Source organism: Erpetoichthys calabaricus, chromosome 1, assembly GCF_900747795.2.
Source record: "Erpetoichthys calabaricus chromosome 1, fErpCal1.3, whole genome shotgun sequence".
NCBI lineage: Eukaryota > Metazoa > Chordata > Cladistia > Polypteriformes > Polypteridae > Erpetoichthys > Erpetoichthys calabaricus.
The window spans coordinates 215350301-215372891 of NC_041394.2; the positions used below are offsets into that span (position 1 = coordinate 215350301).

At 36.7% G+C, this 22591-nt stretch overlaps 1 protein-coding gene across 1 annotated transcript in view; it reads right to left on the minus strand.

The window, feature by feature from the left end:
- Positions 1-22591, minus strand: part of gsap (gamma-secretase activating protein) — a 175170-nt gene that overhangs the window by 26058 nt on the left and 126521 nt on the right. Inside the window, exons 25-27 of the mRNA XM_028811696.2 lie at positions 17341-17411; positions 8165-8259; positions 5726-5845 (exon numbers count right to left, since the gene is read on the minus strand). Coding sequence (XP_028667529.2) covers positions 5726-5845; positions 8165-8259; positions 17341-17411 — 286 coding nt within the window. The remainder of the gene's footprint in view (positions 1-5725; positions 5846-8164; positions 8260-17340; positions 17412-22591) is intronic.

Consider the following 22591-nt stretch of genomic DNA (forward strand, 5'->3'; position numbering starts at 1 on the left):
ATATTTTGATGAATCTTGACTTTTTAGAACTCCCCGAGTCCGAAAATACCGTTTTTTGGAATTATGTCTGTGTGTGTGGGTGTATAAACACAATATCTCAAAAACTCAACTAGACAGATGGATGAAATTCGGCATGTGGCTGTTACACCAAAACTGTAGATCAGTATTAACTTTTGGGCCAAATCCATTAACTGGAAGTGGTATTTTACCTAAACACATACTTGATTTTTTTTGTATTCATGCAGCTGCAGAGTCCGATTTATTCAACTTAACTTTTATAATAATTGTTCAATATATTATTAATTTGATTTGTTATTGTTGATGGTTCTTTAATGTACATAATATAATCATTGTCTTGCGGTTTATTCCTCAAATATTCATCCCAATATCTGAGTACACGAGAATGTCTAGGAGAGACCACTCCCGATTTTTGAAAACACTGATCAAGAGACTGACTAGGTCATCATACAAGATCAGCATATTGTTGCTGACCAATCACTTTTGCTTTAAAAATGTCATTTAACAATGAAGCCATACAAACCTTGTAAAATTGCTGAGTTGGCAATGTCTCTACAGAACTACAGGTAGGTGGGAGAAGAGAGTCTGCCAAGTGGTGAAAAGCTAAACATACTAAGTTGTTTTTGTATTTATTCTATATTTATTAATGTATCTTTTTTAGTTCATATTCGCATCTCAAAATACCTGATATTGTGAAAATAATCCAGTAGCAGAATTATGCTTTAAAATATCTGTCCCCATTTGTTCAATGTTTCTCTCTTTCTCTCAAAACAGATACCTGAAATATCATATTATTTTTTGCTCTTAACATCAGCCATATCATACATATTGCATACCAGAGATTTGTCCTGCCTTGCATCCAAACCTGCTGGGGTAGGCTCCAGGTTCCTGTGATCCTGCTCTGGATAAACAGGTTTAGATAATGCATAAATTGTTCTTAATCACAGATGCTGTCTCTGTCATTTTGTACCTGTCCATACTCCTATTACCTGCTCTTGCTCTGCTCATTTTGGGTGTACTGTTCTTAAGCATGGGCTATTCAAGTCTCAATGCCCCTAACCTTCACACTATATGCTTGTTTTTCTTTATTTCCCTCAATACAACTAGGTGGGTTCTGCTCACTGATTCTTCCTTAACCTCCATGATTTTCATGGTCACATCTGTCAAAACACAGTAGAATCTCTTTTCTTATTTTTTTATATCTTTCTAGGCTTGCAGATGCAAAATTCTGTCATAAATTGTATGTGCCTGAGATAGAATCAGAGATCAATATGGCTTGTAGAAAATAACAAAGCCCAGTGTTTGAGATTTTTTAATGAAATATTGGAGGCATTCATTATAAGCACATTGTTGTTGGAGCAGGATATGTTGTGTGTTACAGACATTCAGAGTAAAAAACCCTCACACCTTAAAATTCACCTAAAGTTCATTACAAATTGGCCCATTCTGGGCAATAAAAGGAAAAAAAAAAAAAAAATGCCAACAGTCAGCGCAGATTTGTTCAGCACAAATGACAAATATTTTAAAAATGATAAAATTGTGTAAAACTGTTCATATTCAGTACCTGGTTTTGATTATGCTTGTTTTTATTGGACAAAAACAAAACTAAATAGTAAAGTGTGTTGTGTAGTGTAGCAAGCTTCCACTAACATTAAATTCATATTATATCCAAACCCGTTAAGTGTACAGTTCTGTCTCATTGTGACACAAAAACTACACTCCATAGTAGCTCTTTAACAATACTATAATTACTAAAACTAAAACTGAAACTAATATATATAAAAATAAAATAGAAATGTCTTTGTAGAACAAAAACTAAACTAAAACTAAAAGTACACAATGAAGGAAAATTAAGACTAAACTGAATTTCCAAGTAAGGTCAGAAAAAATATAGAAATAAAAACTAATATAAAAAGGCAAAACTATAATAACCTTGGTTTGAATACACAATGGGTGGTTGGAAAATCAAGAGTACACCTTATGAGAAGGATTTAGGAGTCATAGTGGACATAGTGAAGCTATCGACTTCCCGACAGTGTTCAGAAGCCATTAAGAAGGCTAACAGAATGTTAGGTTATATAACACGATGTGTGGAGTACAAGTCCAAGGAGGTTATGCTCGTTATAATGCACTGGTGAGGCCTCATCTTGAGTACTGTGTAGTTTTGGTCTCCAGGCTACAAAAAGGACATAGCAGCGCTAGAAAAGGTCCAGAGAAGAGCGACTAGGCTCATTCCAGGGCTACAGGGGTTGAATTATGAGGAAAGATTAAAAGAGCTGAGCCTATACAGTTTAAGCAAAAGAAGATTAAGAGGTGGCATGATTGAAGTGTTTAAAATTATGAAGGGAATTAATACAGTGGATCGAGACTGTTATTTTAAAATGAGTTCATCAAGAACATGGGGACACAGTTGGAAACTCGTTAAGGGTAAATTTCACACAAACATTAGGAAGTTTTTCTTTACACAAGGAACGATAGACACTTAGAATAAGCTACCAAGTAGTGTGGTAGACAGTAAGACGTTAGGGACTTTCAAAACTTGACTTGATGTTTTTTTGAAAGAAATAAGTGGATAGGACTGGCGAGCTTTGTTGGGCTGTATGGCCTGTTCTCGTCTAGAGTGTTCTAATGTTCTAATATTCTAGGGCCCTAGACACTCATGAGGATCTATAATTTAAAACTACTATCAAACATAGAATTTCCAGGTAAACAAAATAAATTACAAAAACATAGGAAGAAATGGTGATGAGATATTTAATGTAACTGTGCATTTTTATTAAACTGTTTCTTTTTGGGTTATATAAGAATTGGTAAGGAAAAAAACTAAACTGGAGCAGTATAATGAAGCATGTAAATGACTGTAACCTCCACAAACAAGTTAATGTATTATATAAAAATAAATATGCTCACAAAGTTATCACTTTTCTTTTTTTACAGCATTTCATTAATTTATGCATTTTTCAAGAAAGTGTACATATAAACATTTCCTTTACATATTTTCACATAACATTCAATGTTTAATGCTGTCATTTTTTTAATCCCAAGCTGCACACACCTTAAAAAGACATGTCATGCCAAGAAACATTAAGTGGAAATATCCTACAGAGACTAAAGAGAAAGATAAGTGACGTTCAGGAAAACAAGGCAACGTTCCAATTCTCAAATTGCATGCTAACATTCAATCATTGGAAAAATTAAAATCATAATTTTATATATAGTATACATATTATTTATATATATTTTTTCAAGTGAATGTATAATTACTGATTTCTGTAATAATAAAAGTTACACTAAAAGAATGGCTATATTAGAGTATTTATTGTAGGCAAATGCATGTAACCAGAATATGAACTTAAAATAAACCATTTATCTAATCCATCAGGAAATTAGTAAATGCAACATACTGAGCATTCCTTTCACATCTAAAGTTCACACACATCAGACAAATGTTCCCGATTGGTACCCTATGAGTCATGATACATTCCTTGCATTTTTATTAAAACCAATTTCTCACACTGACAGCTTCATTGTCCATTTGTACCATTATGTAAGGTGTTTGTTTTAACAGAACAATGACTTTTATGTACCCAACAGGATTCTTCCATAAATATGAATACAAGCCATGACACCCACCAACTACTGGTGAACTTTGAAATTTAAACTGGAATTTCAAAGCAGTAGATATCAATGGGCTCTGGCCTCTAAATTGTGTTACATATAATATATTTCATATTAATATGAATAAAATTAATTTAAAATAAATTTAACACAATTGATTTTTGAGTAGAACACTGTCAGGGCTTAGGAGCAGTAACGGATGTGTAACAATGTCTATTAATAATGGCAAAGAAATCCATGTTAACATGGGGTAAAGATGTAAATGAAAAAAAAACGGAACTGTCAGATTAGAAAAAGCTCAACCACCAGAAAACCAAAGTCAAAATGCTGTTTTACTAAACCTAGTGTATGCTTTTTAATTGTATTCTTAATAATTTCAACATGTTGGATAGTCAAATTCAAGTACATTCCCTCTACTGCATTTTAAATATTAATCAAAATGCCATTTATTTTAGGTCTTTTTGGCATTTTCTTATTCTCCTAGATAATGACCTTTTTTCCACAAAATGCAAGGTGTGACTGACTGGTGTGGCAGAAGGCTGGGGGCCAGACCCAGCCGGGACACCTGGAAGGACCGGGAGGCGGTCTATACGTCCCCCGGGCCATGAGGGGGCAACCGCCCTGGAGAATGAGGGAACCACGGGGACGGAGCAAGGAGGCTCAAACCCTTTGGGGCCTGTGGCCACCGCCAGGGTGCACCCCAAGCATCGTTGAGCCCGGGAGATCTGCACTTCCACCACACCTGGGAAGGTGGAGGAAGGACCTTCCAGGGATGCCCGGAGTGCTTCCGGGTGCTCATGCGGCACTTCCGCCACACCAGGAAGTGCCGCCAGAAGGACATCAACGAGCACCTGGAGCACATCCTGGTGACTGTAAAAGGGACCGCCTTCCTACACTCAGAGAGGGAGGGTTGGGTGCTGGAGGAGGACGAAGCTCCAGTGATAGGAGGAAAGGTGGCCCACAGACAATTAAAGGCCCATGGAAGGGTGTTTTGGTGCTGGAAACACTGTGTGTGTGTGGGACTTGTGTCTTGGGGAACTTTGTTTTGAATAAATGTGTGTGTTTTAAGAACTGCCAGTGTCTGTCTTGGTTGTGTCCAGGCTGAACTTCTCACACTGGGTAGATGTATCATTCCCATTTCTTTGCTAAAAACTGAAATAAAATATCGATAAAAAGACATCATTTCCTATAATATAAATCAACTACGCATGAGGTAATTTTACTCTATGAACAAAGTTGCATGTTTATACATGTACATTTCATTATTCTAGTTATTACTATATTTTCAGCATTGATTCCAACCTCAAAAAGAGAGACAAAGATGATAAAAAAAGTAATAATAATCTGTCTTTAGTGACTTTAGTAGTCAGCATGGTAAACATAATGCATTAATAGAATGAAATACTGATGTGTCAGTTCATTCCATAGCAACTTTATGTCAGTTTAGGAGAACAGACAGGAAAATTCAGTCATGTCTTTTCATCTACTGTTTCAGCCTTCCTGTCTAGGAACAGGTCTTTAATCGTGTCCAGGGAGTTCTTCATAACAAAAAGACGATCTCAAAGGCACATGCTGAAGACCGATTTTAAGTAATGCAGAGCTGCTTAAGCTAGGAGACAACACAGTTTGCTGAGGAGCATATCCTGCAATGTTTAGCCACTCCAAATAAATCAGGTGAAGAGATTACGGTGTTTGTTTAAAAAATAACTACTTGCACCACTAAGAGCTAATTTAAGTATACACACAAATACTTTTATAGATTCTGTACATACAGAAGATACCACATGTGATGTGACGATGACCTTCATATTCAACATAGTTTATTAATTATGTTAGCAATATTCATTTCTTAACTCACAGATAAACAGTGATTAAGGACACATTAAGTAGATCAACATCAAAAAAGTGAACTTTTTAAAAATGCTCAGAACTTACATATAAAAACAACTACAAACACGGTTTTAATCAAAAAATTATATATTATTAATGATCACATAATGAACAAACTGAAATTACTTGAAAAGTTATGTCCACCTTACAAGATTTATATTACATTGTTTGAAGAAAAATATCGTATTTGATGCCTTACCTTTCATCAAAAGTGTCACAAATGTTTCTGTGAGCTGTAGAACACCATGATCAATATACAAAAGGAAAGTGTGGATTGGAAGACAACGAACACCCAAAACAGCATGAAGAGAGTGAAAACCTGGATCAAGTACAGAAAAAGATATTAAAATCTGAAGAAAATGTTTTTTATTTTTTTTCTCACAGTAGTGTGACACAGCTGCAATTAATTAGAATGCAAACCACCATATTCATAAAGGAAACAACTACGATGACTAAAGAAAAGGTAAGACATAGCACAGTGAATACATTTTCATAACATATCATAGGATCATAAAAAGAAAATGTAGTAATTTGCATGTAAACTAATGTGGCATAATGTTGGTTTCACTATACATCCTTTAAAATGCAGTGGACTCTCAAAATGCTGAAGACAGAATATGTGTGCTTGTAAATAACACTCTTTTTTTAATATTTAGGTACAATATATATTTAGTTCATTTGCCATCTGCTTATCATTCGCAATGACTTTACTTCGTGTCTCTCTGCAGCTTCTTAAATTCTCTTTTATTTGTTTTTTATAGAGTAGCAATTGTTTTGAATACTTTTGATCCCTTGATGTAGTGTTAAAGTATATCTCCAAGTAACAATTATTTTATTATACAGTGATCATTTCAGTCTTACATTGTTTTATTTGATAATGATGTCCTTATTCATGCATTTTGACCATGTTTTTAGTCTTTTTGTTTTGTTTTCTGGAATATACATATTTCATGCCAGGATGTGATAACCAACTGTCATTTAGTTTGTTAGAGTCATTTGTGTTAATAGTCTTTGTTTTGGTGTACATTTGTGCGTTTTTCAAAGATGATTTCAAATTTAACCATATTGTAATCACTGTTGGTTAAAATAATAATTTCTGTTTTCATTACTCTATCTTTTAAAATTAAAAGACAAAAACTTTAACGGCGTTACCCTGTGTTGGGCTTGACACAAATTGAATGAGAAAATAACTATTTGCCATGTTGCATGATAACTCCGCAATCCTACAGTATCATAATCTCAGGCCATCTTGTTCATATATTTGATTCTAATGCAACTTGTATTAAGAAGTAAGCATTTTAATGTGTTGTATTTGTTTGGCTAAACTTTCATCTGGTCAGGTTCGTCACTCCCAGTTCACACTATGCCTTCATCGATGCATTATTTATATGCCTAAATATTAATATTTTCTCCCTGGTGTCAGTAGAAACTTATTATTGTCATTTTTGTTGTTTACATTTGTTATTCTTTTTCATGAACCTGCTGTCCAATTGTGCTACTGTTATATGTACAATCTTGTGTTTGATATTTGAAACCAAAAAGGCTCCATTCACGCTGCAGCTGAATTCCTGTTTTTTTTTCAATCATACAGTATGTGACAAAGATCTGATTTTTTTTTTTTTTTAGGTATGATTCTAGTAATGACGGTTTTTCATCCAAACTGTTCACATCGCTCTCATCATTGCTTTCTCCTGTTCTTTGGGCAGCTTGCTTCTATGTTCAGAATACTGGCAACAATAAATGAGCTCAAACCAACAGCTCTCTTTCATTTCTTCACCGTGTTGGCTAAAAGTCTGCCATAGGAAACAGCAATGAGATGAAAAGCACAATCTGACCTCTTTACCATTTCTTTACCAAAAGCAAAGTGGAAATGCTGCTTTGCAGTATTTCTGCAATCTCTAGACACAATACTCATGAAAATTTTAAGATTGAGAATTGACATACTCAGTTAATTTTAAGGCTTTTCTTTTAATTTTTTTTGCCTGGCAGACCATTTTAAACCACAAGAGGTGGCACTGGATTTTTAAAATTAAACAAAAAAAAAATACTACATCTGACACAATTTCCCATTGAAAATTAACGTATAATGGTGAAAAATAACTTCAATCTGAAAAATACCACTTCCTTACACATCCTTAGAGTGCACAAAAGGTACATCTGTGCTGCAATATTGCCTAACATGAATCTGTATATTTACAGTTTCTGTTAAAATTTATAAGTTCAAGGGTGTGGTGTTTTTTCTTCCAAATTCAGTAACACTTCCCTTTCTTATTTTTGAGTAACTAATATTCTGTGGGCCATATAGTAAACTCCCTTACTTCCTCTCTTTATATGTTGTCACTGATAGACTACAGATTAATCATCAGCATTTTGGGTTAAGAGAAAAGTTTAGATGGATTGTCAAATCCCTAAAGTACAGAACTTCCTACATTGTTCAGTTTGTTGTTATAGCACAACGTTAGTCTGCACTCATCACACATAATGTGTATTTGTTGAGTTTACAAAATTGTTATTGCCTACCATATAACCATTAATAAATCATTCTACAATCTTTAGATGAAAGTCTCACATTTAAGTATAACTTACATTTGGTTGTAAATTCACTAGAATTCAGATTTTGTAAAGTGAATTATCTTACCAGGGGGAAAAGGTAAGCATAAATCCTTTCCTGCTTCCAAAATCTGACACATTATGTGGAAGACTGCCCACTCAGCAGAGTTCCCTTGATGTTTTCTGAAACAAATAACAAAAAAGCACTGCAAAAAAAAGTTTGGCTCAGATTAAAGAGCAAAAGAAAATGAAATGAAACGAAATGCAAGGGTAATTTAACTGAAATTGAGAATAGAAAATTAATTACTAAAACAAATCAAGAAACTGAAAAATCTTATAAACCATTAATGATGTTTATGACATAAGAAATTAAGGAAATAGTAAATGGTTACTGAAATGCAACATGTTCATAAAAGTAGAATGGGAATGTGAGGATTAAGTTGGTGCTAAAAATTAATTTTATATTAACTGTGATATACCTTCTTTCCATTACAAAATACTAATAAGAGACAGAAGAAGATTACTAAAGTGGTCTATGATGATAAAGGAAAAAGTAAGCATAATTAGCATACTGGAAATTAACAACACATCATTAGTCTGTCCACACCTTTTATATAAGAAGAGCAATTAGTACACATTTTTATAAAGAAATGTATTGCTACATTTCAGAAAAGAACATAATGTTATGATTTACATTGGGGGGTGCTAGTGTTCGTGAGGCGACAATGAGGAATAAAAGGTGTTAATTTGGTCAAATCCACAAAAGGGTACATATTTAGGATTCATTGTGATATAATCTCCTTACAGTACCTCACAACATACAGGATATGATTATTGTAATGCTTTACTGTCAATCTTTTCAAACTACCTTATTATTATTCATAAAACAAGATTGACAATATGACTATGTAAATCAACATTTTAATGAGCACATTGTCTTGGACTTAATGACTGTATCTGATTTGGTACACTGCAGTCAAAAGATGCAGGTCTTCTTAGAATCCAAAGAAAAAATAAAGCTACTGTACAATAACAGGGATGCTGTCTCAGCATTTAAGTCAATTCTGTGTGAATATCTAAGCCGCACTCTTGGCTTGTTAATGAAAGTACACTGTGTAAGAATAAATAAAAATATTTGACTTACATACAATTATGCAAGCTATTTTGTAATTAACTCTTTAAATCAGTTAAAACAAATACATTACTGACAGTTTAATTGGTGTTGTAGAAGCAATGTTAAATGAAACAATGAATAAAGTTACAAAGAGGTTCTGTAATTAAAAAAAACAAAAAAATGCTCTGCACTGTAAATCTGAGGACACATGTAAAATATGCCATCTTTAACTAAATATTATACAATTGTAATTTCTGAACAGCCAGCATGAAACCACATTCCATGGCAAAATTTTAGTTAAGTCGTGATCTTAATGTGAAGCTATGATGTAATTTAAATGACTGCAACAAATTAATATAAATATTGACAGCTCTTACTGAAAGTATGCATTTATGTGAGTAACAATTTTCATTTAAAAAGCATTAATCATCTATATATATAACTAGCAAAATACCCGCGCTTCGCAGCGGAGAAGTAGTGTGTTAAAGAGGTTATGAAAAAAAAAGGAAACATTTTAAAAATAACGTAACATGATTGTCAATGTAATTGTGTTGTCATTGTTATAACTGTTGCTGTCTTTTATATATATATATATATATATATATATATATATTATATATATAATATACACACACACATAAACATTTATATACATATATATACATATCTACATATACACATCTACATATATATACACACATACATAAACACACACATAAGACTTACTGAGTGAAACGGGCTTTCATTGACAATCATGTTACGTTATTTTTAAAATGTTTCCTTTTTTTTTCATAACCTCTTTAACACACTACTTCTCCGCTGCGAAGCGCGGGTATTTTGCTAGTATATATATATATATATATATATACATATACACACATACATGCAGTTTTAATAACACAGAAATCAATATAAACATTAACATCATTATCATATGAGAATATGAAGTAATATATAAGAAGCACATTTCATATAAATATAAATTATTAAACAGTAAAATCTTCTTCTGTAATTTGCTACCGTGGCAATTTGTGTGTCTGTCCAGGATTTTAAATGACCTGTAGCTCGCAAACCGTTTCACCTATACACTTGAAATGTGGTACACATATAGTACGTCACGTCTACTATCCGCTTTATGGGTGATGATTGTTTTAGTCTTTTTATCTTTATTTTATTTTATTGTAGAATCAACTCCTATCTGCGCACAGCAGGGCAGCCGTGGGCGGATGCGTATGGTGTATTCACTCCATGTTATCGTGCATTGCGCTGTCAGTGGTATTTTGATAAAAGAATTTGAACAACATATAAGAAGCGTATAAATTATTAAACAGTAAAACATTAACATTTAAGAAGTAAAGTTACATTAAGTACTACTGCAGTGCCTTCGGGTATACCTCATTTTTTGTTTGCCCATTACATGCTTAAATGTATACATTTTTTGGTGCACCTACCCGAGAACACGCGACATATAACCGAGCGTGGGAGAAGCATGGATTTTAAACACGCGTTGAGTTGATCTGCTGGTCTCCCTCGTGGAATAACTGGTAATGTTTGACTAAAATCTACAGCGAGTAAAACGACATTACCTCCTATTTTTTTTTTTACGATCTCTGAGATCTTGCTTTTTTCGGTTCAAGGCTTCATAAGCTCTTTTATGTTGTATGGTGTACTTATCCCAAACCATCATCTTTGAATGTTGCAAGACTTTCGCCTCGCGTCTCATGCAAATCATCCCACACGCATTTTATGAAGATGCCTCCTTTCCTACTTTTGATTGGGTAATACTTGATGTCATCGTTAGTTTGATTGGTGTTTTTAACTGTCCAGTGAGGAGGGTATGTCTTTTAAGTACAGTCTGCAAAGTGTTGGCACTGAGATGTGGCGTCAGCGCCATACTTGAAGCCCCTAACGTTGCGGTCAGCAAGTCGGCTAACATCCGCCATGTGCCGTCTTTCAGTTGCGAGAAGCAGATCATAGAATGGTTGAAACTGTTGCCCCTAACGTTGCGCCACGGCGTGTGGTTCGTTTATACCTCGTGTGTTCTCATTAAACTTTTATCTCGCGAATATGTTATTGCAATCCGCAGCGGGAGCGTTTCTATAAACTTAATTTAAACTTAAGTTTTACACCGTGCTTTCTTTCCCTTATGAACATGCTTGTATGCTTAACTCGCTCCGTTCTCAATTGTTTAATTAATTTTTTGCTCTTAGCTGTTCGCGGCTCTTCCTCCATTTCCCCCTACTTCGTTCTTTTATCTCGCGAATATGTTATTGCAATCCTTAACGGGAGTGTTTCAATAAACTGATTGAAAATAGTTTTGCATTTACCTTTTTAGTAAAAGGCGAGCTTTTAAGCCTGAGAAATCAGCCCGTAAATGCACACGTTTAATTGCACATGTGTTAATATGTATGGTTACACAGTATTAAAAGACAGCGAACAACGTCAGTTACCTTTGTTCCCGCGTTTGATAAAAGGTGAGCTTTTAAGCCTGAGAAATCACCCCGTAAATGCACACGTTTAATTGCACATGTGTTAATATGTATGCTTACACAGTATTAAAAGACAGTCAAAAATTAACGTCATTTACCTTCGTTCCCGCGTGTGACTCGTGCTGTAAATCTCTTCCTTGTTTTTAGTTCACGTGATTACGTAGGAGGCGTGATGACGCGATACGTGACTCCGCCTCCTCCATTACAGTGTATGGACAAAAAATATGTTCCAGTTATGACCATTACGCTTTGAATTTCAAAATGAAACCTGCCTAACTTTTGTAAGTAAGCTGTAAGGAATGAGCCTGCCAAATTTCAGCCTTCCACCTACACGGGAAGTTGGAGAATTAGTGATGAGTCAGTCAGTGAGTGAGTGAGTGAGTCAGTCAGTCAGTGAGGACTTTGCCTTTTATTATTATAGATTCACTAAGCTGCCGCCAGAGCAAGCAAGACACCCATGGAAGCACGCAGGATGGAGCCACGCCCACCAACTCTAAGACCATTGGATACAACGACAACTCACAGAGCCACGCCCACCAACTTGGACACCACGACTCAGAAAACATGGCGTCATTTATGTTCGTCTGTGCTAGAGTCCACATGCACCTCTGAGCCACATTGACTGTTCATAGAGGCATGTTTCTCGCGGATGTGAATCGCTGTATGCAGCATGTAAAACAGTTTGCGAGGGGTATCCCATGGGATCCTTAAAACAATCCTTTAAAACTGAGGTTAAAACACAATGAAGGAAGCAGTCTTTAAAAACCAATAAGTCCTGCACCTCTTTTTCATTAGCGTCTCACCTGCTTCACCGATGCAGGCCCTGCAACAGTCGAGACGCTCTCTCTGCAGCTGACCTTCTCTGTGCCTGACTCCACTACTGTCAGTCGCCTGATTAAAAATGGCCGTTTGAAGGGGAGCTATGGACCCGCTATACCACAGGAACACATTGCCTTCGAGCCTGCTCTCGCTCACTCTAACATACCGGCTTTCTCTCTCTCCTCACTCACTCGCACACTACACAGGGGAGAAACACCCGCAGCACGACTCCACCCGGAAACCGTTTCAGCCACACTTCCACACGCTCATTTAAAAATAGCCTTCTGAAGGGGAGCTGTAGACCCCCTATACTAAAGGAACACCTGTGACATTGCCTTCACATTGTTTTCATTTCTGATCCCGTCGAGCAGATCAGACACCCCGGCAAACAACACTAAATAATCAATAGCTGCAATTACTTTGCCCGCCCCAACTCCTCACCTGAGTCGGTTTCGTCTGTGTTCAGCAGTGTTTCCCAAACTCGGTCCTGGTGAACCCCTGTGGCTGCAGGGTTTTGTTCCAACCGGATTCCTAATCATTAATGCCGGTGAAACTCATCCGGGATAACTCGGTTTTTCAAACGCAGCCGTGTAGCAGATTAGTCTAGCAGGATATAATAATCCGAGATGAATGCGCACCCCCACGCGGAGTGAAAAGCCAATGTATATTGAGTCTAGAAAACATGATCAGCAAGTCTTTGATAGGCTACAACAAAATGATGAAAGAACAGGCGCATTTTTTTCACACAAGCTGTGTGGGTGGGTGTTAGTTAGTTAATTAGTTACTCGAAGGATTTCAAGATTTAATATGCACAAGCGGTAACACTGAAAAAGCAGCCCAAACCAGAAAAGACGGCTGGCAAAAAGTGGCCGACAAATTAAACGCGTGTGCATTGTACTTGCTGAAAGCAGTGTTACGGATTTTGCAAATGTTCATTTTTTTCCCTCTGCTTAAAAAACATTTAAAAAGCGGTGTGATTATGCGGCGTAGTTGGTATGCAGCGTGTAAAACAGTTTGTTTGTCGCGGATAATTTGCCTTTTACTTTTACACGAAGACAATTTCCTGTTAGATTGGCCTTTGCAATTACAATTAACAAGGCACAGGGCCAAACTTTCAAAAAGATATGCATGTATCTGCCAAAACCAGATTTCAGTCACGGACAGTTGTATGTTGCTTTCTCCAGAGTTCCATCTTTTCATTCACTTACTGTTGTATGCTCAAACCCACCCCTTTTAGACAACTGTGTCTTTCCAGAAGTGTTCAGCAATCAATAAATAATTATGCGGCGTATGCCTGCAGGAACACGTGCAGCGAGCGAGCGAGCGAGAGAGAGCGAGCGACACACACACACACATACATACAGGCGCGTGTGCGCGAAAGAGAGAGAGAGAGCGCTGGACACATAAGAATAATAATACTTCATTACATTGATATAGCGGTGTTCTCAGTATTCAAAGCGTTATCCACACAGGGAGGAACCGGTAAGCGAACCCACAATCTTCCACAGTCTCTTTACTGCAAAGCAGCAGAACTACTACAGCGCCACAAGGCAGTTAAAGAATGCACCGGGCTCAATTTTGTTTTCACTTCTGTTTACAGCGATCGGGTCGTAGATAGCATTGTTGTAATGTTACTTTTCTTGGTGGCTTATTACATGTTTCACATGTTCATTTTTTCCCTGTGCTTAAAAGACATTAAAAAAGTGTTTCTCAACTGTGACTCCGGAACATCTCAGTACGCAAGCTATATTAAGCGTCAACAACGATGACTCGCTACACCTTAATCTACAAGTACTGACACTTATCCCTACCGACGAAGTAACTTTCACCAGCGTGGCCTTCTTCATCACAGACGATCCCGCTTTCAGTCACGGACAATTATATGTTGCTCTCTCCAGAGGTCTATCTTTTCATTCACTCATAGTCGTATCCTCAAACCCACGCCATTTGGACAACTGTGTCGTTGAGGAAGTGTTCACCCATCAATACATAATTATGCAGCGTATGCTATGCCGCGGGTTGGCTAGTTTTTATTATTTATATAATTTTGTGGTAGTAGAAATTCTTGCGGCGTATATCTGCTGCTAAATCGCCTACTTGTGAGAAACACTGATTAGTTTATGGTGCTCATTTGAAAAATGTCATTAAAAATATACTATTTAAGACAAGGTTAATAAACTGCATCTATGAAGTAATGTTTTGGACACTTCATTTTTAATCTAACTTAACACGACTAAAATATCTGAGAGGAAAAACATGCAACATGTCGCCACTTTCCAGAGCCCTTAGCCAAGTGACTACCTTCAGTGACCATACTATCCTTTCTATAAATGCCACAGGGATTGGACGGGCATCCCAACCAGAGAAGGGGATGGTTCCTTACACGGACAGAAGGCTCCGAGCAGGCAGATCGGCATCCCAACCAGGAGAAAGGAAGGAGCCAGACCCGTAAGTGATGGCCGGAGGGTATGGACGGACAGCCCACCAGAAGATGTCATTGGGGACTCTCTATTCCCCCGGGATGCTAGATGGCAGCGACCCTGGATATCGGTGCCCAGTATGGAACCAGTAAATCATGCTGGGAAGTGTAGTCCGGCAACACAGCCCTCCTGGGGTCTGTGGGTCCCACAAGGGGGCACTACAGGGACATGAGGTCCGTAATAAATGGGACTTCCATATGACCCAGAAGTACTTCCATCGGGCAGTGGCCCTGGCAACAGAAGTACTCCCGGATCCTTAAAAAAAGGGACCACACATTCTTGTCCAGGCAAGTCGGAGCTGTGAGGACGTGCAGCAACACTTGACTGGAGAAAGGCAGAGCGGTAGTGAGAGAAATTGTGAGGAGAGGTATTGTGGAGAGAAATGATTTGTGCTTGTACTACTTTGTGAAGGAATTTGGTTGATAAACCATCCTTTATTTGAACCCAGGACTCTGTGTGATTATGTCTGGGGTTCGCTGACAGCTCTGGTTCCATTACATTTCAAGATTTTTCATATGCTCACAGTACACCTGTTAGAAAGTAGAATTTCTTTCTCTTACCTAAACCTTATACTAAGCATTTACACTAGCAGTGATATGACTCAGGAGCCTATTCTGTGCTTTCAAGGATATTCTTTTTATTAACAATATGTTTGCTTTTCACTTTTCTTTTTGAATTATAATCATGTGAGGAGTATGCCTGAGAAGAAACAAAACCTCTCCTTCTTGGGTTCCAGTGTGGTACAGATTGTATTATTTTGGTACTCAGATTAAAATTTTTAAAAACACTGGTTTAAATGAGGTAAATATTTAATGAGGTAGTACAAAGATTTATTATTAATACTTGGTCCTACAGTATTTTAAAAATAGAAACATAATAATACCAATAAAACTAACTAAAGTGAAATTCTTGTGCAAATTGAAAGACAATAAATGTGTAACAGTTCTTTGAGCTTTAGAAAAAATATGCTGTATTTCATACAATGTCAGTATTACCTGGATTGTGTAATGAACTGGAAAAATTGTTGTCAACATGCTTTGAGGATAATAGTTAAGCATAATTAATTTAAAATAACTGCCACTGAAATATGAGAAGACTAAAATGTTTTGCAAAATGTGTGAACATAATGCATCATGAATTTACATTATTTTCTGTCTATGAAAGGAAAGCTTTGTAAGCTTTGTATTATTAGTTCAACATTAACTATTACAACATTCATACCTGTTTAGAAATTTAACTCCATTGTATGGATGGGCTTACTAAATCTCAAAGTACTAAAAATACTTGCTTCAATCACTTTACCTTGTAGGACTTGCAGCACTTCCAGGTGCAGTATAAAAGAGGCCGCCTCACTCCATTCAGGGAGCCAGAGTCGGGAGGTGGAGGACAGAGCTTGCAGGAGAGGAGTGGAGGTGGCAAAAGAGAAAGAGGAATAGAAAGGAAGAGGAAAGAAAAGAGAAGAAGGGACTGAGCTGTATTGGGAAGAAGTGTGTGTATTATATGGTGCAAAGAAAAGAAAAATGATTAAAGTGTGTGTTGTGCTTAGACTTGTGTCTTGTTTGTGGGCGGGCTGATCTTCCACAAAAGCAAACAGCAGTCTACTATAGTGCGTGTGTTTAGAAATCAGAGACGCAAGACTGTGAAAATATTGTGGTTTACAGGTCCTGCATTCTGAAGGCCAAAATGCTTACTTTTAAAATAACTGAGAGGACTGGAGGCCATTTGCCTTCACTATCTGTAACAATACAGGACAAAACATTCTGACAAGGCTCATTTGGTGGCATTGCCAGTCTACTTGTTAGTTAACATATCCTAACCACTCTGTTACTTTGTCCAAGTTGAGTCAGCATCCACCGTCCACTTTCACCAACCACTTGCTTCTGACACAAAGATTATTATTTGATGCAATAGTTTTAGTTGTGTCCCTTTCTTAATAAACCCAAGCAACTGTTAACAGAAAACTCCAGAAATGTTACTGCCTGTCATCCTGAAGTAAGATAAGTTTAAAAATGAACAGATGGTTGTTGTTCCTGATGCATTCATGCTGGCATGTCAGGCACACATTACAATGCCAAGTTACAATAACCCTAATTCAGTCCAATTCACTAAGAACTGAATATACACATTATCAGCTCGTACATGTGATGCTATCACTGATGAAGCTATTAGTTACAGTACATTGAAAAGAGAGTTGTACATAATAAAGAGGCCAGTAGAAAAATATTATGTCATTGTCTTCTATATGAATTTCTGTCTTCAGCAGTTTAGTTTATTAGGTCAACCATAACAGATTGGAAACAATTCCAATAAAAATCAAAATGAATAAAACTAGGCAAAGAAACATATTGTATGAATTACTTACAAGCAGAGAGCCTGTGAACCAAGCTCATATTTAACCCAGACTGTTTCCAGTATTTGCTTGATTAATGCCAGCTATTGAGCAAAAGACAAAAATAATAAAAATAGCATCAGATGACCATTGTGAAATGTAAACACAAAATATTATTGTAACACAATTGCCACCACCTACACTACAAGTCAAAAGTTTCAGAACACTTCAGTTTTTCCTGTTTTTCTTCAAATTTAAACAGCTGAAATGCAATGCATTACCTAAAATGGTGAAAAGGTAAGCAGTAAACTGCCAGAGGTTTACATTTCATTTTTAGGTTAGCAAAAACTGAAAAAAGGAAATTTCAGAATTTTATAAATGGCCCTTCAGGGAACAACTAATAGGTTGCAAACTACAGATGTTCTGCGGCAATTAAAGTAAATTAAGTCTTGCATGTTGAAGCAACCAATTTGCACAGGTGTCCCAAATTCTGTTGATTACTTAAAAATCCTCTGTCTTAAAGTAGAGTTGGAACATACTGTGTTACTACATCCTCTTAAGTACTACTTGGACAATATTACACTGTAGAAAGGTGTAAATTATAGTGATAATGGCAAGACAACTGCAATTAAGAAATGAAATTAGACAGAGCAGTATTACCCTTAGGAGTGTAGGTCTTTCACTTAGAGAAACTGGATAAACAAATCAAAGTGTCAGTGAGTGCGGTGTCCTACACAATCCAAGGGAAATTGGAAACTGGAAGAAACTCTAATAGGAAGAGATCTGGCAGCCAAAAGTCACAACCCAATCAGAAGACAAGTTTCTGGGGGTCACCAGCTTGAGTGATAGGCTCCTCACAGCACAACAGCTTCAAGAACAGCTTAACTGTGGTTGAAAAAAACAAGTCTCAGTTTCTACTGTGAAGAGGAGACTTTATTCTTCAGGTCTGACAGGGCGGGTGGCAGTAAGAAAGCCATTCCTCAAAGGACAAAATAAGAAAGTGAGGCTTGCCTAGGCTACAAAATACAAGCTGTGGACTACTGCAGCCTGGAAGCAAAGACTTATGGACTGATGAATCAAAATCTGAAATCTTCAGTTCATCACGCAGGGTGTTTGTACAACATTGAGCAGGTGAAAGGAAGGTTCCTCAGTGTGTGACACCAACTGTCAAACATAGAGGAGGAAGAGTAATGCTCTGGGGTTCTTTTGCTGGAGGCAGAGTTGGCGTCTTGCAAAGAGTGACTGCCATTCTGAATCAAAAGGGTTACCACAGCATTTTGCGGCACCACACAATACCTTATGGTCTGCATCTAGTAGGTCACAGGTTCATCCTATAGCAAGACAATGACCCAAAACATACCTCCAGGCTATGTGAGAACGACATTAAAAGAAAAGAACAAGAAGGCATACTTCAAAACATGGAATGACCAGCATAGTCTCCAGACCTACAGTCATGGCCGAAATTATTGGCACCCCTGGAATTTTCTTTGAAAATGCACCATTTCTCCCAGAAAATTGTTGCAATTACAAATGTTTTGGTATACACATGTTTATTTCCTTTATGTGCATTGGAACAACACAAAAAACAGAGAAAAAAAGCCAAATCTGACATCATTTCACACAAAACTCAAAAACCGGGCTGGACAAAATTATTGGCACCCTCTACTTAATATTTGGTTGCACGCCCTTTGGAAAAAATAACTGAAATCAAGTGCTTCCTATAACCATCAACAAGCTTATTACACCCCTCAACTGGAATTTCCGACCACTCTTCTTTTGCAAACTGCTCAAGGTTTCTTAGATTTGAAGGGCGCCTTCTCCCAACAGCAATTTTGAGATCTCTCCATAAGTGTTCAATCGGATTTAGATCTGGACTCATTGCTGGTCACTTCAGAACTCTCCAGCGCTTTGTCTTCAACCATTTCTGGGTGCTTTTAGAGGTATGTTTGGGGTCATTGTCCTGCTGGAACACCCATGACCTCTGACGCAGACCCAGCTTTCTGACACTGGGCCCTACATTGCGCTCCAATATCTTTTGGTAGTCTTCAGATTTCAGGATGCCTTGCACACAGTCAAAGCATCCAGTGCCAGAGGTAGCTAAACATCCCCAAAACATCTTAGAACCTCCACCATGTTTGACTGTAGGTTCTGTGTTCTTTTCTTTGTAGGCCTCATTCCGTTTTCTGTAAATAGTAGAATGATGAGCTTTACCAAAAAGCTCTACCTTAGTCTCATCTGTCAACAAGACATTCACCCAGAAGGATTTTGGCTTCCTCAAGTACATTTTGGCAAACTCCAGTCTGGCTTTTTTATGTTTCTGAGTCAGCAGTGGGGTACTCCTGGCTCTTCTGCCATAGCGTTTCATTTCATTCAGATGTCGACAGATAGTTCGAGCTGACACTGTTGCACCCTGAGTCTGCAGAACAGCTTGAATATGTTTTGAAGTTGATTGGGGTTGTTTATCCACCATTCGGACTATCCTTCGTTGCAGTCTTTTATCAAATTTTCTCTTCCGTCCACGTCCAGGGAGATTAGCTACAGTGCCATGTGTTGTGAACTTCTTGATTATGTTGCGCACAGTGGACAAGGGAACATGAAGATCTCTGGAGATGGACTTGTAGCCTTGAGATTGTTGATATTTTTCCACAATTTTTGTTCTCAAGTCCTCAGACAATTCTCTGCTCTTCTTTCTGTTCTCCATGCTTAGTGTGGCACACTCAGACACACAACAGAAAGGTTGAGTCAACTTTTCTCCATTTTAACTGGCTTCAGGTGTGATTGCTATATTGCCAGCACCTGTTTCTTGCCACAGGTGAGTTCAAACAAGCATCATATGCTTGAAATAAAACGATTTACCCACAATTTTGAAAGGGTGCCAATAATTTTGTCTGGCCCATTTTTGGAGTTCTGTGTGACATGATGTCAGATTTGGCTTTTTTTCTCTGTTTTTTTGTGTTGTTCCAATGCACATAAAGGAAATAAACATGTATATACAAAAACATTTGTAATTGCAATCATTTTCTGGGAGAAATGGTGCATTTTCTGGGAAAATTCCAGGGGTGCCGATAATTTCGGCCATGACTGTAAATCCCACTGAGTTAGTTTGGGATGAACTGGACAGAAGGGTAAAAGGGAAGCAATTATTTTGCAACACATTAAATGTGGAAATGTCTGCAACAGTGTTGGGAAGCTCTCTCTGACCAATGTTTTATTTCCCCTACAGAAAGAATGCAACGTGTGTATTTGGCTGTTATATTAGCTACTCTGATGAATCAAAAAATTTGAATAACATTTTGTACACTTAATGATAATTTTGAGTTTTTTTTTTATTTGCCATTATTTGTTCTATGCTTTGATTTCATAAAACATTAAGACATTAAACTGCATGCATTTCCATAAAACCTGAAAAAACTGAGGTGTTCTAAAATGTTTGACTGGTAGTATATAAAAATCATTTCTCTTTTAAGTCTAACTGAACAAAATTATTATGTGTAGTCAAAGATATTTCTCAGTATTTAAAAGTTCAGAATATTTTATCTTTATAAATTAAACACAATTAAATTGTGGAACATTAAACAAGGCATATACAAAAAACTCCAGTCAGGCATTAAATTTCTGTTTTGACAGATAACAATCAACAGCTAACACTTAATAAAGATCATACAATAGTGTGGCTGGTCATTCAGGACAAATCTGTTTAAGGTTACATTGCATTGACAATATTTGCTTTCCTTTACATTCCTGTGTGATTTTAACAACTCAATCAAACTATATAATTGTTACATTAGGGTGCTCACTGAAACTCCATTTTTAGTGATGACAAGTAAAAAACAAACCGGCTCAATGACCAGTATCTGGTTTAATCTACTATGGCTGGTGGCCCAATTCAATTCAGTTTCTTCAATATTAGCAGTCTTGGGTTCATTTCCAATTTTTTCCTGTCATCCCAAAAATCTACCTCCATGCCCTGTACACTATGCTCCATTTCTTCAACTCAGCACCTCCACATCTATCACTTTTACACCCTACTACTGCTATTGTCAAAAGTCTGCATCTCCATCACTATCATCACATATACAGAATTCACACACGTCATTTTATACAAAAAGAAGAGGAACAAATGACAAATCTTTCATATGAAATGAACAAAGTACAGTTTGTTTAATTAAATTTCATTATGTTTCTGAATTATGTCTGTATCATTCTGCAATGACTTCCACTGTCTATCCCAAAAGGGAGATCATAATGCTGGAAATCCAATAAATCACCCTTTTCTTTTTTCCATTTGAATAAGTTTTGTTTTAAAATCATATTGGGGAAATATAAGCAATTATATTGAGAATTCTTGTGATAAATTGTTGTATTTAACAACTGAATGCATCAAGGCAAAACTAGTAAATGTATTAATTTGTAGACTAAAAGTGGTATATTAAGTGAGGATGTTTACTGTTTCAAGTGAGTGAAATAGGGGCCTCTAAGGCTGCAGTCTTTTGTTTTGTATGCTTTCTCCTTTGACAGTTAATCTACTTCACACATTTTCTACATCATTAGATAGGTACATAGATAACTACAGGGCTTCACAATTATCCAAAGCCATTGCAATGCACACCAAATATCTATCTGATCTATCTGGTTAAGTACAAAGCCATATAAACTTGTCTACTGGACAAAAAAAAAAAAAACACTAGCATTGCATGATGTCTACATTTTTAAGCTACACTCCATGCAACATACAGTACGGTATTCTTATTCCAGATCACATTGCTTAGGTGGATGAATAAGGAGAGTACAAAATTTGATCAACATGTGCAAACACTAATCTGCTTTGCTGAACTTCTAGACAAAGTGAATATTTAAGGTCATTATTTCTAGATACTAAAAACTGTTTAAAACTAGCATCTGTTGGATGGGAAGCATATTGCTGTGGTATACTGGACAATGAAACGTCCACAAAAAACAAACAAAAAAAAATTAAAATTCAGAAAGACTGAGCAAGCACACAAGAATGTTTTCCTGTGTAAATCTGTCTGTTGATGCTTTAGACAGCTAATTAACATTAAACGTTTTGAAAACCTAATGAACACACAAACTATCTCTTGTATGAATATGTCATGCATATGGAATCTGTTGCAATTAACCATTAAACAAAGTAAAAGAATTTGGCCAGTGAAAGAATGATGCTAACTGAATGCCTTTGTCACAAATGCAGTGTTGAACCGGCAACCACACAGGAAAGCTAAATGACAATAATTCTGTATAAGACGTAACAAAACTTGGATACTCA